The sequence below is a fragment of the Botrytis porri genome, assembly GCF_014898465.1.
Source record: "Botrytis porri strain MUCL 3234 chromosome Unknown BPOR_008, whole genome shotgun sequence".
Classification (NCBI taxonomy): Eukaryota; Fungi; Ascomycota; class Leotiomycetes; order Helotiales; family Sclerotiniaceae; genus Botrytis; species Botrytis porri.
In genome coordinates, this window is record NW_024066082.1 from 637,208 (window position 1) to 653,362 (window position 16,155).

Here is a 16,155-nt window from a genome sequence, read left to right on the forward strand (position 1 = left end):
TGCAACCTTTCCCATTTAAGTTTAGTTTCAACGATCGGGAACCAGCCGGAAACCTTGGTCAACACAAACAACAGCTTATATACACGAAAAGATTCCTCTCCACCGAAAGTCTTTTTTTGTCCCTCTTCAAATATTTAATCCACTCCAACATTCTTTCTTCCTTTCTTCCTTTCTTCCTTTCTCCTTTCCCACTCCCTCATCAAATAATAATAGATTCACATCATGTTCGCCGCAAGAAGAGCATTGACTGGCGCAGTCCAAACCAGAGCTTTCTCTGCTTCTGCTAGAGATGTAAGATAATGTTTTCTCGTCTGATATTTTGGATCGAAACTCATTGGCTTGGCTCCGTCATTTTGTGAATCCCAACTAATGTTATATACAATATAGCTCTCCAAGGTTACCGTCCTCGGTGCTGCTGGAGGAATTGGACAGCCATTGTCCCTTCTCCTCAAGTTGAACCCCCGCGTTACCGATTTGGCTTTGTACGATATCCGTGGAGGTCCAGGTTCGTCGAATTTTCTTGAATATATATTGTTGAGACGACGAGATCAAGAAGCAGGGGATTGGATGTACAGTTATGCTAATAGGATGATCAATTGGATAAATAGGTGTCGCAGCTGATATTTCCCACATCAACACCAAGTCCAAGGTTACCGGATATGAGCCAACCCCAACTGGTCTCGCCTCTGCTCTCAAAGATGCCGAAATTGTCTTGATCCCAGCTGGTGTTCCACGTAAACCTGGTATGACTCGTGATGATCTCTTCAACACCAACGCATCCATTGTTCGCGATCTCGCAAAGGCCGCTGCTGAGTCTGCACCAAACGCCAACATCCTCGTTATCTCCAACCCAGTTAACTCAACTGTTCCAATTGTTGCCGAGATCTTCAAGGCCAAGGGAGTTTACAACCCAAAGAGACTTTTCGGTGTTACCACTTTGGATGTTGTTAGAGCTAGCAGATTCGTTAGTGAGATTAAGAAGTCCGACCCAGCCGATGAGAACATTGTTGTTGTTGGTGGACACTCTGGTGTTACCATTGTTCCTCTCTTCTCTCAATCTTCCCACCCAGATCTCGTCGGTAACGAGAACCTTCTCAAGCGTGTTCAATTCGGTGGTGATGAAGTCGTTCAAGCCAAGGATGGTGCTGGATCCGCTACCCTCTCCATGGCTATGGCTGGTGCCCGTATGGCCGAATCTTTGTTGAAGGCTTCCCATGGAGAGAAAGGTGTTATTGAGCCAACTTTCGTCGACAGCCCACTGTACAAGGATCAAGGTGTTGATTTCTTCGCTAGCAAGGTTGAATTGGGACCAGATGGTGTTCAAAAGATTTTGGAAGTTGGAAAGGTTGATGCTGCTGAAGAGAAGTTGTTGGAGGCATGCTTGGCCGACTTGAAGAAGGTTCGTTTTTCTATGATACAGAGATTTATTTCTATTTTATTTGGATTTAATACTAACAAATTTTTCTCTCAGAACATCGCAAAGGGTGTTGAATTCGTCGCCAAGAACCCAGGAAACTAAACTCAAAAACTTCACTCTCAAAATCTTTATGAACAAATAGTCCGAAATACCCAACTTTCAACATACCTCAATTTCTGAAATGAATTTTACAATGAATCTTTGAATCTCTCGGTTCCAATGCAATACTAGCGCTTTCTTTGTTGCATGTATGTACATGTATGATGAAATGAAGGAATATAGATAAGATCTCGATTTTTTGATGAACTCGATGGAGATATGTTTGGTCATGATTTTAGCTATTTGATTCAAGGCAATGTATTATGCAAGCGATGTAAAATTATAATGAAATGACTCCTCTTTTATTTATGTATATCTATGAATTTTTGTATTTGGATGTGAGGTTCCGGTCAAAAGAGACTATGCTATCATGTTCTCTACCTTACCTCCCTTACTTTCTACAATCTCGATCTATCCCATCCAATCCCATTCATTCACCCGTTCCGAATCCCGTCTTAGCCGTCTCCTCCTTCACTGCTTCTTCCCTCCGTTCCGAATCCTCATTTCTCAACTATAAATATCCATTGCTCGTTCGTCACCGTGCTTCTTCTTTAACCCATCAAGCAACTCCACCACTCCACCACTCCACTGCTCCCACTCCATCCATCCAGCCAGTCCATTTCCACCCACCCTCCACCCACCAGCCCACTTCACCATCCATAATTAATTTCTCTCGCCCCCTCTTGCTTCCTGTAGAGCCCGAGTGTGGTGTGGTGGCCTTTGAGAATGTTCATTCATACATTCATTCATTCATTCATTCACCCCACTCAAAATGATATCGAGGGAGAGTGGAGGGAGGGAGGGAGGGAGGGAGGGTGAGCGAGAGAAGATGGACGGGAAATTCTCGCATCGACTGAGCTGAGCTTAACAGCCAGCTAGCTAGGCTTACCCCACCAAACCAAACCAACAAACACAAAATACAGTACCAAAATTTCAAAAATTCCACAGCTCAAAATACCAACCGGGGTGCGCTTCTTTCCTCCTCCCTCCCATTCATCCATCCACTATCTATCTACCCCCCTCCTAAGGAAGACTATCTACTCACTCCCCTCCCCCCTGCCCTAAAAAAAAACATGGAGATGCCCGGGATCGAACCGGGGACCTTTCACAATCACACGTGTGTATCTATCGGTCGATGAGACCGAGATGGAGAATGCGAAGCGAACATAATACCACTATACTACATCCCCTTTTGCTTTTTGGGTGAAGGGGGACTAGGGGAGATATATATCATGTATTGGTGGGGTGAAGTGGGGTAGATACGGGGGAGGTGAGTGAGTGGGTGGGTAGGCATGATGAATATGTGATATTTAGCTAGGTGGGTAAGGGATAGATTTAGATTGTTTATATTTCATAGAAAAGAAAGAAGATATAAATGTAAAAATCAAATAAATACATTGCTGTTCATAATTGGCTAAGCCCTAGGGCTGCTGTGCTGTGCTATGCTAGGCATGCTATGTAAATAAGTAGGTATGTGTGCAAAAATTCTCCGCTCATGACACACTTCATCCCATCCCTTCATATCCCACCCTCCTAAACTCTCCTATCCAATATCCTCATCCCTATTGAATCAAGAAATACAAAGTGGTTGTTACCATGTGAAAGCTTCCACATGTATCATTTTCCCATCTCATCCCCCTTGTTTCTCCATCCACACACCTCAATTGTTGGCACAACCAGAGATCGCCTCCAAAAGTTAAATGAAATCAATTTATAAAAAGCACACCAGAGTAAGGAACATTGTCAATACCCAAGATTACCAGCTTACTCCCTCCTACCCCCAACATTCCCCCGCCAACCTCTCACCACATAATTAAAGTAAGAGAAATGAAAGACAGATCATTGAAAATTTCCTTTTGTTTATTCCCAAAGAAATCCCATTGCCTTTCCCCAACCACCACTCCTCCTAACCATCGCCAGCAATAGAAATAGAAAAGATTCAAAAGTATCCTCTCATAGCATCCTCAAATCCTGTTCCTCCTTTCAAGTCCCTATCAAAAGCATTCGAGACATCCAGTACACGTTTGATATGTACCATGGAAAGAGGTTCTTTATTATTGACAGCGAGAGCTTGGGCTGTACGGACTGTATTTTTGATCTAGAAGATTGTTAGTGATATTCCCGACCCAGATTCGGAAAGGGTGATGAAAAGAAATGTAATAAATGATAAATATACCTGTCGTCCATTCAAATTATTCCTCGCCAACGCATTATAATCTTCCTCTGTAAAAGGCATTGTATCAATACCTTCCAGAACCCTAACTCTCTCAATAAACATCTTGAAAACACTCTTCTTTGCTTTCGGGCTCAAATCACCATATCTTAATGCGATGTGGATTCTCGATTGAAACGCATCATCGAAAGTTTCAACACGATTTGTCGTCAAGAAAAGAATACCTTGAAAATATTCCAAAAGTCTCAAGAAGATAGAAACTAAAGCATTACGGTGAATATCTTGAATAGTTCTCTTTTCCAAGAAGACATCAGCTTCATCAAGAAGAAGAACTGCACCCCATGCATGAGCAATATCAAGAATCTTCTGAAGTTCTGCTTCCAGAGTACGTGGATCGGTACCGAGTTCTCCAGCTGAAACCATATAGAGAGGACATTTGAGGAGTTCCGAGATGCCTTCTGCGGTGAGAGTTTTACCTGTACCAGGTGGGCCATGAAGAACGGCAACAAGTCCTTTACCTTTACCTTGAATAACATCGTCGATACTTTCGGCTGGGTGGTATTTGTGGGATTCGACTAAAGCTTTGACGATGGCTTTGGTGTTGTCTTCCAAGACAAGGGAATCATAAGCTCCTTCGTTCCAAACAATATCTTTGATTCCTGAAACTGTGAATTCGAGCCAAAGTTTTTCGGCAAATGCAAATCCGAGAACAACAGGAGAAGCAATTAAGTACTCCTCTTCTGTAAAGACGGGAGGAGCTTTCTTGTCTTCTTCTACCTGTCCTTTTTCATCCTTGTTATCCTTGTTGTCCTTGTCATCCTTGTCGACAACTGTACTTGGAACTTCTTCCAGTTTTTCAACAATGACTTCATTACCGTCTTCATCGACAGGAACCTGAACTAAACGAGGTCTCTCCTTTTCATCAAGAACAACCTTAAACTTCGTTTTCGGTTCATCACTATCATCTCTCTTCTCTAGAGAATGATCTCCTTGATCATCATCAGAGCTTTCATCATCACAGCAGCCACAGTCGTCATCCTCACTACCTGAATCGCCGAAAAGATCCGGATCATTAGGCTTGACGGTACTGACGTTGTAATTTGGTAAAATACGACGATGGATAGCGGGATCGACCATAACTCTGCCATCAATATTTACTTTGATAATGGACTTACGCTTCTTATAATATGCCATTCCTTTGTGACTCTTATAATGAACACCTTGTAGAGCCACAAACTTCTTACCTCTCTCAACAAGCTCGGTACGAAGTTTGGCTTCATTTTTGTGATATTTCAAAGGATAACAATTAAGACTCGTGATTTTTCTTGCACCCTTAAAAGCCGGAACATCACAATCCATGGTACCTATAATGACGTGAATAAATTGACTTTGTGGAACATAGAATATAACATACCCATTCCCCACGTCTTTCCATCATACTCCAAATATTTACCCTCAATATTATACCAACTTCCCTTCATGAAACTGACAATCTTTTCGGCCAACTCGATTTTGAAAGCTCTTGGCTCATCTGCTGTTCCATAAGTTGTGGTATAAGCCAAAGTATTTGGTTTATACAAGGCCCAGAGTAAATCGAAAGTAATAATTCCATTCTCCAACATAGGATAAAGAGCTTTTTTAGTAGAAGCATAATCCTTGTCGAGATATTTCAAAAGAACTTTGAGATGTTTTCTCTTGGTCTCATTTCTCTTCTTAATCTTCTTTCTACCTTTCTTTTCAGTAACCTTCTTGTTTTTCAATTTTTTGCAAGATTGTCGAAGGTCCTCAAGATATAGGAAGAGAAGATTAGGATCAATGCATGGGGTTTCCTCGACAAAACTAACACCTTTAACACCATCCATAGCTTCGGTCAAGGCTTCTTTCAAAAGTTTACTTTTGATATCAACGACCGTAGCCTTCAGAATATTAGCAGATAATCTAATAATCAAGCTCGGAGACATACCTTATATTTTCCCTCCCAATCAAATGTTCTGCGAACATTAAAAAGATATTGATCATATTCCGAACTCTCTTCATCCTCGGCCGTGTCGGTGAGCTTGTAATTATGGATTGTGCTATCCCATAGTTGATCCACTCTCTTGAATTCCAGCTTACTTCCCCTCTTTTTCTTGCCCTTGTCCTTCTTACTCTTTGTGACTTCCTTCCTCCCATCCATCAAAAGCTTTCTACGTAAAGCTTGGCGTCTTGCATCAGGGTGAAGAGGATTCGCTGGTGGAGGTGGAGGTGGTAAATTCCATATTGTGGCAGGTGGTAATTGTGTACCAGGGTGAGATATCTGGGTTCTTTGGCTTGCTTGGATTTGCATCGCTTGAAGCTGCATCACTTGGGCTAGAATTTGAGCATTAGTGACCTCGGCGACTTCATCGGCATCATCATCGGCATCGGCATCACCAGAATCATTTTCGGCTTCTTCATCTTCTTCCTCAGAATCCGAATCGGAAGTTGAATCGGAGTCAGAAGTATCCTAGAAGGTTGTTAGTATTTAGTGGATTTGAAAATAGAATGGATTGATACCCACATCTTTCTTGGCTCTCTTCTTCGCTTTAGCCTTCCGCTTTGCCTTTAACTTTTGTTTAGCCTTAGATTTTGCCTTTCTCTTCTTCTTTTCCTTTTCAGACTCGGTTTCTGAATCCGAATCACTGGAAGAAGATGAAGAGGAATCTAAATCAGAAGATTCATCGTCTTCGCTCTCCGACTCGGTCTCTACCACTTCTTTCTTTTGCTTTCCCTTGGTTTTGCAATTCTTATCTGCCTTATCTTTCTTAGATGTCTTGGCTTTAAGGTTACCGTGCTTATCCGTAGTTTGTCGCGGTTTAGCTTCAATTTGTGTAGTTGATGACCCTTCTCCAACAACCACTGTTGCAGGCTCCTCCCTCTCCGTTGCTTGATCACTACCTTTGCTTGAACCTGGAGTATCCATCTTGTTTGGCTAACACTTATTCTTTCCTGCCTTCAATAAGGTAGCCGTTGTGAAGGAATGAATTTTGTCAGGGTTGAATTATTATGTAATTTGGAATAATGTGGTTGTGCGGCTGACTGCCTAATATGAGATTGTGAAGTGGCAGGTTGTATTTCTGCCGATGGACTATCGAATGTTGGAATCCAATAAATGACCTGAGCTGATTCCTCTTGAATTAGCTTGATTTTTGAAATGGACTCAGAAAGGGCGCATATTGCAAATTCACTATGATTGTGGCAGAGGATCTTTTTGACGTATATGATGACTACCAAGGTAGCGTGAGGTACTTGCAGAGGGCGGTAGTAGCCGTATGGTAGAGAAATGAAGTGTAACTCTTGCACGGCTACCAATCACCAGATTGATTGTTTGCTGACCGGGTAGATTGATCATCAGACACTTACCTCGTGGATTATTGCTTTGTTTCAGCTGATGCAGGTCGCCTTGATATCCGTGAATTGGTGATAGGAAGGTTGAAGGTCAAGTCAAATGATGAATTCTCAATCGAAGGCAATAGCAAAGTGGTGAAGGGGGTATGAAGGGAACGTGTAAGTAAATAGAATATAGAATATAGAATTGGGAGTGGAATGGATGGATGTAGTGAGGGATGTATTGATTGCAATGGATGTAATAAATTCGGTATACACGTACTTTCTCACGCCGGGAATTCCTCTTACTTCAGATCGAAAATGAGCCACGCTGGGGAAGTGAATCCTTTTCATTAAGTAGTCTGCCGGTAGGTATGTAGGTAGGTAGTCATTAGGTAGCAGGTAGCTAGTAGTGTCTCCATCGGTGTGACGGTCATGCATGTAATACTTCTGGGTAACAATAAGTGTACGAAAGAGTAAATTGGGTGGTGAAATGTAATGAGTGGCAGTTTAAGCGTTCAAGCGTTCAAGCGTTCAATCGTTCAATCGTTCAATCGCTCAAGCATTCCCATGGTGCATCCATCACCGACCTGAGAAGAGGAGAAGTTTTGCTTTATTTGCCTTTGGAAGCTTGTCGTCGTGGTGACTTGACGGATAGCTAGTGTGATTAATAAGGTAATATTCCAATGTTACCTAGGTAGTCTGAGGATTAATGTGAATGGATGGTGAATGACTTGATGTATATCTTGAAATGTGATATCATTGATTCATTCTCATTGGGTGATGGTTGATGTTCATGAAAATAAATTAACCCTGCTTCCCTGCAATTGAGGCTAATCGATAGTGAGAGAGTGAGTGAGTGAGTGAGTGAGGAGTGAGGAGTGAGGAGTGAAGTGATAAAGATTCTGGCCATTTCCCTTCCTATCAACACCCTCCAAAACGAGGCTGAGCGTCGACAGACCATATACATATAATATGTACGAGAATGACAAAGTTAGCAGAAAGCTCGTGATCAATGACTTTAAAAAGCCAAAGAACGAATGAAAAAACTGAATTTATTGGTCCTTTTCATGTCCTACTCTTATCTCTACCTGTCAATCATGTCCACCTCGTCCCTCTTCCCTTGTAACGTACAATATCTTACCGCATATCGTATCGTGAAAATCATCTTCTGCTTCAATAGTTGGTATATTACTCGATACTACTTGATACTACTCGATACACTGCCGACGGCTCTTGGAAAGGGAGATGACTAGGAATTTATTGCCAAGAATTACAACCATCGATACCATACAGGTACTGATACTGGTACGGTACTGGATCCGATCAACTAAAACCAACGGCGAAAGAGAATTCCACTACGTAAATTCCATGTTTGGCAGACCATTCAAACGACTGAAATATATGCTACCCTCGGTCCGCATCAAGAGGCATACATAGTATAGTGCATTCAGCTCGCCAAGGGCATTCAAGAGTCAACAGTTTACAATCGCCTCAAACAGACCCATTGTTTGCTTTATTGACTCATTACTACCAAGTACGTACAGAGAAATTCCAACGGCGAAAAGCAAATCAGAACAAGGCTTTCTTCGAGGCAATGGTTCCCTTGTAGGCAGAAGAGGGGATTCGAATCATTCTTGAGGCTGAGGGCATCAAACAGGATTTCTGCATGGAATGTATTGGCTGGCTTGGATGATTCAGTTGGGAATCGCAACTCGGCGTGCTGACAAGAGATTATATAACATTATCATTATATATATGATATAACTATGGAGTAGTTGCACGATATATTATATATAATACCTAGGTAGGTATATTGAGCGTTACATTACGCAGTATCTTTTGTTTTTTTTGGTTAACTATTACCAACTATTATAATATAGTTATTCATTCGCTTACATTATTCATATCATTCATATTATCCATACCATCCATACCATCCCCCTACCACCTGCATCTACATATACATTGATGACTAGCTCACGACAAGGTACTTGACACTCACTTGCATATCCAAATTCCTACCTTTGGGTACTTGGTAACGAGCGATCATCAACTACTCAAAAGCAACTCCACGCTCCATGTAAGATTACTTCAGATGCACCATGCACTCTAAATGCGAGAGAAGTGGGAATCTATCAAGTAGGTAGGATGTTCCACCCTTCAGTGTTCGCTCCTATCAAAACACAACATTCAATTATTTGTTAAAACAGTATCGTGATAATTCGCATACTGTACGACTTTTTCTTCATCAATCTTTTCTTGTCTAGAATTTCACTCGTCCATCCATCCATCCCTCCATCATCCATCCAATCATCATATTAATAACCCTTGGTGTGCTGAGTACAGCATTCTCGATTTTCCAAAGTCGGAAGAAAGGAAAGAAATAATACACAGCACGCAGTAGTTTTGCACTTCTGCAGTCTGACAACCACTGCATCTCATACACTTCCTACCATCCATATATCTTCATATGCAGAAAAAATCAATGAATGGCTACCAGCCTTCATGCAAATGCAGCACCACGTACTATACTTCCCACCATGTCACTTCTATCACCATCCATCAATATTCGACAATTCATTCCAAACTTTCTTTCTTTTTACCCAAACCATACAACACAACATCTCATATGCTTCATCTACCTCATTTGGATCATGGTAGTTCATTTTCCCCACCACTACCAGCAGATATTGGAGTCCCCGTCAACCCGGATTCCAAAAGTTCCAAGAGCTGCAAGACATCATTGATGCATTGAATGGATTAAGGGGATCTACTACTGTATTGCCTTTGAATCCTTCCCCTCGCCTAACTTAATCGCATAATAATCTATCACATTTTGGACTTCTCCGAACTTCCTTTGTACATTACATCTCGTACGATTTTATTCGCATCGAGAACCATTGATTGATTGTTTCTCAGCATATCGGACATTCATGATTTTCTCAAGGAATTCTATCTCCGGAAAATACCCCGCCAAGCCATCTCTTGTCCCCTATCATATGACACTTTAGACTTTTGTATGGTGTCTGGGAAATTACCGAGTTACACTACATTATGCCTCAGCTGTACTAGGATTGAGTTGTGCTTTGTTTGCGAAGTACAATATATTGATTTGCCTCTCAATTATTCTGATTTTTAATCATAGCACATATACAGTATCATTCCGCAGTCTTCTATGTATCTTCCTGCATATAATGATGTTCTGTTGAGTAATAGAATGTTGTATGTTAAGTAGATTGCGCAGGTGTCTTCAAGATCATCATAAGATAATTATGTTGATGATTCTCGATATCACCACATCAGAGCAAACGTTTTGATCTCTTTTACAATATCACAACATCCGAGTAGATCATCAATCTTCTCGATTTAGTGTCGTCAGATCAAACATTCATGATGCATGATCTAAATCTTTCATCTATCTGATCACCCTCTAATGATTTGTTTGATGTTTCTCCTATGAAATTTCGAGAAATCTTGAAAATATCGTCTCAATTCAACACAACATTTCATCTTTCATCAATCTTGGATACACATCACATTCGAGTACAATTTATTGGACCACGACTGCAATCAAGATCTCATCACAGTTACTATTACATCATTCTGACCTGCATTATTTCGTCTCAATCATCAATCTCAAATATCGTAGCAAGTTTGATCCCACGTCAATTCCAATCGTTTCCTTGAATTGGATGAAAGGAAACCATTTCAGCTGTTTTACAACTTCATTTTCGTCAATCTGTATAGTTACAACGCTCAATCATTGGTCTAAAGCTATAAAACTAGAAAAATATGGACTACGTTTCTTTATATATATTTCACAAAGATCTTCCGCCTGTACATCAATCTATCTATTTCTTCAATGTTCAAGATCGTCATTGACACTGCATTGCCCCATGAATTCATCTCCATTATTTCCATGCCACAAGATCTCATTCATTTATGAGCACTTAATCTCATATCTCATCTCAACGATAAATCTTATTTTCGTCGGTATGGACTAGTGTACTCACTGCATCATCTCTTTGTAACCATGTTTGTATTAAAGGTCCTTGTGAGATCGAGATGATGTCGGAGTTCGTGATGTCAGGTTCCTGATATCTAGCTTCTTTCCAGGTCGCAATATAATGTTACGATCTACTTTAGATGGCTATTCAAGCAATGCCTCAGACAATTTCAAATATTTGTATCTCGCTGAAGATGTAAAACAAGTATACTGGAATTGCTATGATGCGTTGAATGTATCCGAGAATCCCCAAAAAAACAGTTTGTTATATCGGCAAGATTTTCTTTCATTTGGATGTTGAATTACTCGTTTCAAAAGTTGGGGATAACGATATTCCAGCATCTTTTTCTCTAAATTTGATGTTCTGATTTGCATTAAGGTCATCGGGTTTCTTAATATGTGTAGCTATAGTGTTTATTCATTTCTCCTGGTCCAATCCAAGTCTCCTTGTGTGTTTATCTGATATTGAATTGGATGAGTTAACGTTATAAATCTTCGAGTCCATTGTTAAAAGATGTGCTTGGTGTGGTGTTAAAGTAGGGGAGTTAATTCCTATGCGATCTAGCAAGAGCTCTAATATATATATATCAGAGTTCTTATCCTTCTATTCAATCAACACACTTGATGATAACAACTTCTGAACGTCCACATCTTCTAGCTTGTGCTTCCTGCCGTACCCTATAGAGAGTCATACTTGAGATAGTCATTGTGATTTATGTAGCTATCATCTGCCATCTACTGGCTACTCATTCAAAACGACGAGCTAAGGCGATACCCTATTTTCCACATAGCATTACAGACCATTCATCTCCATTCAGATACTCCCCGACACTTCGGGCACTCTTTTTTGTGTGGGGAAACGAGTGGAGTGGAGGAGAGAAGGGAAAGGGGGAGATACAAGGAAGACCTAAAAGTATAGTGGAGTGCGGGAATATGGATATGGAGGGCTAGTTCTAAAAGTTGTGAGAATAACATTGACTAATCTAACGATTTTCGTATATTCATTCGTTGGAATCTGATTTTTGCGAGGCGAAGCTGATGTGAATTATTTAGATAGTTAGATAGTTAGATAGTTAGGGAGTTGGGGGAATTATTCTATAGAGCACTACTATGTTTGGGGTGTTTGTATGTTGAGATATGGATATGAGAGTCGGTAATGAGATTGAGTAATGATAATGAGAGTGTTGATTGTAGAATGGAGGTTTGTGTGTGTAAGGTGTTATTATTGTTAATGGGTTGGAATTGAAATTGGAGTTGGATTAAGATTAATTGATTTGTTTATATATATATATATACATATATTATCGGAACGTATGATCACATGCTTAAGCGAATCACATGATACTTCCCACTATATATATATTAGGAAGAATCATACCTTATTCTAAATAATTTTAATTTATATTATTCATTTTGTATAGGCTATATAGTACTATATATAATGATTCCAGTTAATAATTCTCTTCTTCTAAGTGATCTCAATATTAATTAATATTTATCTTTTTTGAAGATATTTATAAATTAGATTACTTTCTGAGATTTCATATAAAAATATTTGTATAAAAAATGAAGAGAGTGGTTTAAACTATTTAATAAAATATTCTTAGAAAAAACGAACAAGATTATATTAGATTATATTTATATATAATCTATATAAAGAATTAGAATATTATATTCTTTATATTATCTTCTTTAATTAAAATATTAAAAAGGGATTTCTAATTATAATTGATTTCTTTAGGATTGAATGGATTAATTAATTTATAAATTAGACTATTATATTTATAGAATTTAATAAATTGATAGTTCAATTTGCATTTATTATATTCTATTTAGAGCTTAGTATGCTTTTCGAATTCGAAACCCCCCCTCCCCTTTGTACGAAAAGAACCACTCTACTGTCTCTTTTTCATTAGGAACCTTTCAGTAGACCCTCCTCCTCCTCCACCTTATAGTACGAAACGCCCTCCTTTGTACAATTATTAAGTCAGAAAAAGGCCTGCCTATTATCTCCAGTAAACCTAATCCATCCGATTCAAAAGAACAAAGGAAAAAGGTTATAAAATTGAAGAGTTTATTACAATATAAATAGCTATTTAACGAAATAGCTTCAAAATTCTATACAAATTCGATCTTCATTTATATTCTTAGGAGATACACTAAATTGAAGTCTTACAAGCTTTAGATTATTATTTCTTTATTAAGAAGATTCAATCTTTTATATTTCAAGTTTTATAAAGAAGTAGAAAAATGATTCACTTCTATTTATTCTTGTATAATAATTGAATCCCTTTTTATTCTTAATTCTTTTAAATTCAATTGAATACGAATACCTTATTTAATCGAATCGATTCAATATCCCCCCCCTTTAATCGCTTCATTCTAGCGAATAAGACTCTTCCTCATTTATATATAACTTTCAATTCGATTCATTCTTTCCTCGCCTCCTTTAATTTGATTGTAGAATAAAGAAGAAGGAGAGTCTTTAGTTAGATTGATTTTAGGTTTTAAAGGATTTAGCTAATACAATTCGCTTTTTATATCATACGTTTCGGGTTTTTCATTATAAATAGAAATTCTATCTATATCGGAATATATAATTCTTTCTATTATATATATATTAGGAAGAATTATATCTTATTTTAGATAATTTCAATTTATATTATTCATTTTATATAGACTATATAGTACTATATATAATAATTCGAGTTAACGACTTCCCCACCCTAAATAATCTCAACATACATACATACATACATACATACATACATATATACATACATATATACATAGTATTTATTTGATTTTATTATATATTATTTCATGTTTTTTTTATTAATTTTGTTCTCTTACTTTTTTACTCTTTTACTCTCACTCTTCTTCTTTTCTTCTTTTCTTCTTTTCTTCTTTTCTTCTTTTCTTCTTCTTAAAGCTAAATTATCTTCTTAAGTCTATTAAAATAATTATGAGAATATCTTTTAATTCTTAAGATAGACTTGAGAATATAACTCATCTTATAATCTCAATTCTATAGTCTATATTAAGAATATACTCGAATATATTAATTCTCTCTAAGTTTCTCTCGACTGTCTTTAGAAGATTAGATTTTTTTACATGAGATTTATATCTTTCGTATATAAATGAAATTTAATTAGATTAGATTTAAGTAGATTAAATTAAATTATTCACCTCTTATTAACTATTCTTCTAATTATCTCTTATTTTCTATATTTCACTCTTTTACTTCTATACTCTTATACTTCATTCTTATTCTTTCAATCTTTAGAATCTTTTAAATGATCTCCTTATACTCTTTATTTTCGTATATTAATCTAATACTTCTATAGCGAGATTATCGGATTCTCAAACTCAATTCAACTCTCTAACTTTGAGGAGAAAAAAGAAAGTCAAAGGGTAGAGTTGTAAGGATTAATAGGAATATATATATATTTGTAAACTTATAATAAGTTATAGAATGGCCTTTTTAAGATTCTATATTTATATAGGGATACTATATTACATTTTACATACATTCCGATGATATTTACCAATTACTTAGAAATTGAGTTTGCTCATCGTGGTTTCGATAGGTCGGAAATTGTTTGGATCGATGTAGTGCGTTCGAGAATCGGGTGAGACCTGCTAGGCTAAGGGGGTTGTGAGAGTGATCTCGAGAGCTATGTAGTGTAGTTTACTTTGAGAGGAATTGTCTATGCAGTCAACATCTTACTTTTTCTTCAGAAGTTTAAACACTACTTGGGGCTGAGTTCTTATTTTGACTATTTTAGTTTCTATGGAAATGAAAAGGGACTTCATAGTCATCAAGAAGTATAATAGGGATATAGATACTCCCTATTATGTTAGAGAACTTTATAGGATCGCGTGGTCTGGTCGCAGACAATCGATTGTCACTAGACAAGCCACACGACTGAGAATCCAAGTGTACAGCTTGAACAACATATTCATTGACCATCTGACTACAGAGAGAAAGTATTGAAAGATCTGGTTTATCTGACCTTTCGAGGTTCTGCTGAGCAATATAATCTCACTTCCCACCATCCCCCTCTTCGTTGTGGGTAGAATTGAAGGCAAAAGGGAGATATTCGCCACCACTTGGTTCACTCAAAACATATCTTCAAGACCCCCCCCAAAGCCAAAAAAAAATAAGAAAGCGCAATCCTCTAATCCCGGCTTCAAACCAGGTATGGAAGAGAAGAATATTCTGTACGTGAGAACCTTCTAATAGGAATCGAACCAATATCTCCGGAATCAAAATCCGACGTGCTAACCATTACACCATAGAAGGATTGCTTAAATTGTTGAACGTGAAGCGTGCTTTTGCTTTTATCTTACTAGCAAAATCGGACGGAAGAGTTTTTGAAGAGTTTTTTTAGGGTGGGGCGGACGGGCGGGCGGACGGGCGGACGGTAAGCGAGTGCGAGGGCCACTCTACCTCGTCTACGTCGTAAGTTAAACCCCTCATTCTCTGACCACTCATGTTTTGAGCCACTCATTTACACTAAAAATCGCTTTTTCGACTTGTTAATATCTCTTTCGAAACACAATTTAATTTATTAAAAATTAATTTATACATAATTCAGATCATTTTTGTAACGAACATTACATGACATTATAATTACTCATTATGTATATCTTAATTCAATCTAATCTTAAACTAAGCGATTATTACTATATAAAAAATAAAGAGATTTCTTGAGAATCTCTTCTCTTTCTAGCTTTCTTATTCTAATTATTTAATCTCTATCGATATGCTCTAGTATATAATCGTAACAATTTTAAGCTTATTCTTAAAATCTTAGAATTTTTAGGAATTTTTTAAATGAAAATCTAAAGTCTGAAAATATCGATTTTTAAATCTTTAATAACTTTTCAATCATAATTAATAAGAAGAAACTGATAAAAAATTTGAAAGTATTAAGTTTGAATGTATATAAAGATTCTTTAAAAGATTTAAAAAAAATAACTAGTTATAGAAATATATATTGAATAGAGATTAATAATATTTTATAGAATAAGAATATCTCATAAAATAATAATATCTCATAAAATAATAATATCTTATAAAATAATAATATTTTAAAAAATAAGAAT

General features: G+C 37.6%; 2 protein-coding genes across 2 annotated transcripts; one reads left to right on the forward strand and one right to left on the reverse strand.

Moving 5' to 3' along the window:
- Positions 1–222: 222 nt before the first annotated feature.
- EAF01_006320 (uncharacterized protein) lies at positions 223–1,519 on the forward strand (the record flags this gene model as incomplete). Its single annotated transcript, XM_038914574.1, has 4 exons — positions 223–291; positions 388–505; positions 609–1,399; positions 1,472–1,519. The coding sequence occupies 4 exons, from the start codon at positions 223–225 to the stop codon at positions 1,517–1,519; spliced, it is 1,026 nt and encodes a 341-aa protein (XP_038769529.1).
- Positions 1,520–2,903: 1,384 nt separating this feature from the next.
- Positions 2,904–8,163, reverse strand: EAF01_006321 (uncharacterized protein). Its single transcript, XM_038914575.1, has 6 exons — positions 7,071–8,163; positions 6,229–6,829; positions 5,653–6,174; positions 5,104–5,605; positions 3,693–5,053; positions 2,904–3,614 (listed from the first exon to the last, which is right to left on the reverse strand). The coding sequence occupies exons 2-6, from the start codon at positions 6,628–6,630 to the stop codon at positions 3,456–3,458; spliced, it is 2,946 nt and encodes a 981-aa protein (XP_038769530.1). The 5' UTR covers positions 6,631–6,829; positions 7,071–8,163; the 3' UTR covers positions 2,904–3,455.
- Between the last annotated feature and the right edge of the window lie 7,992 nt (positions 8,164–16,155).

Excerpts from the sequence above, each read along its gene's own strand:
- EAF01_006321 (XM_038914575.1), bottom strand. The coding sequence starts at position 6,630 with ATGGATACTCCAGGTTCAAGCAAAGGTAGTGATCAAGCAACGGAGAGG. Across the intron at positions 6,175-6,228 it reads AGAAGAGAGCCAAGAAAGAT|GATACTTCTGACTCCGATTC; the intron begins GTGGGTATCAAT and ends ACAACCTTCTAG. Across the intron at positions 5,054-5,103 it reads TGGAAAGACGTGGGGAATGG|GTACCATGGATTGTGATGTT; the intron begins GTATGTTATATT and ends ACGTCATTATAG.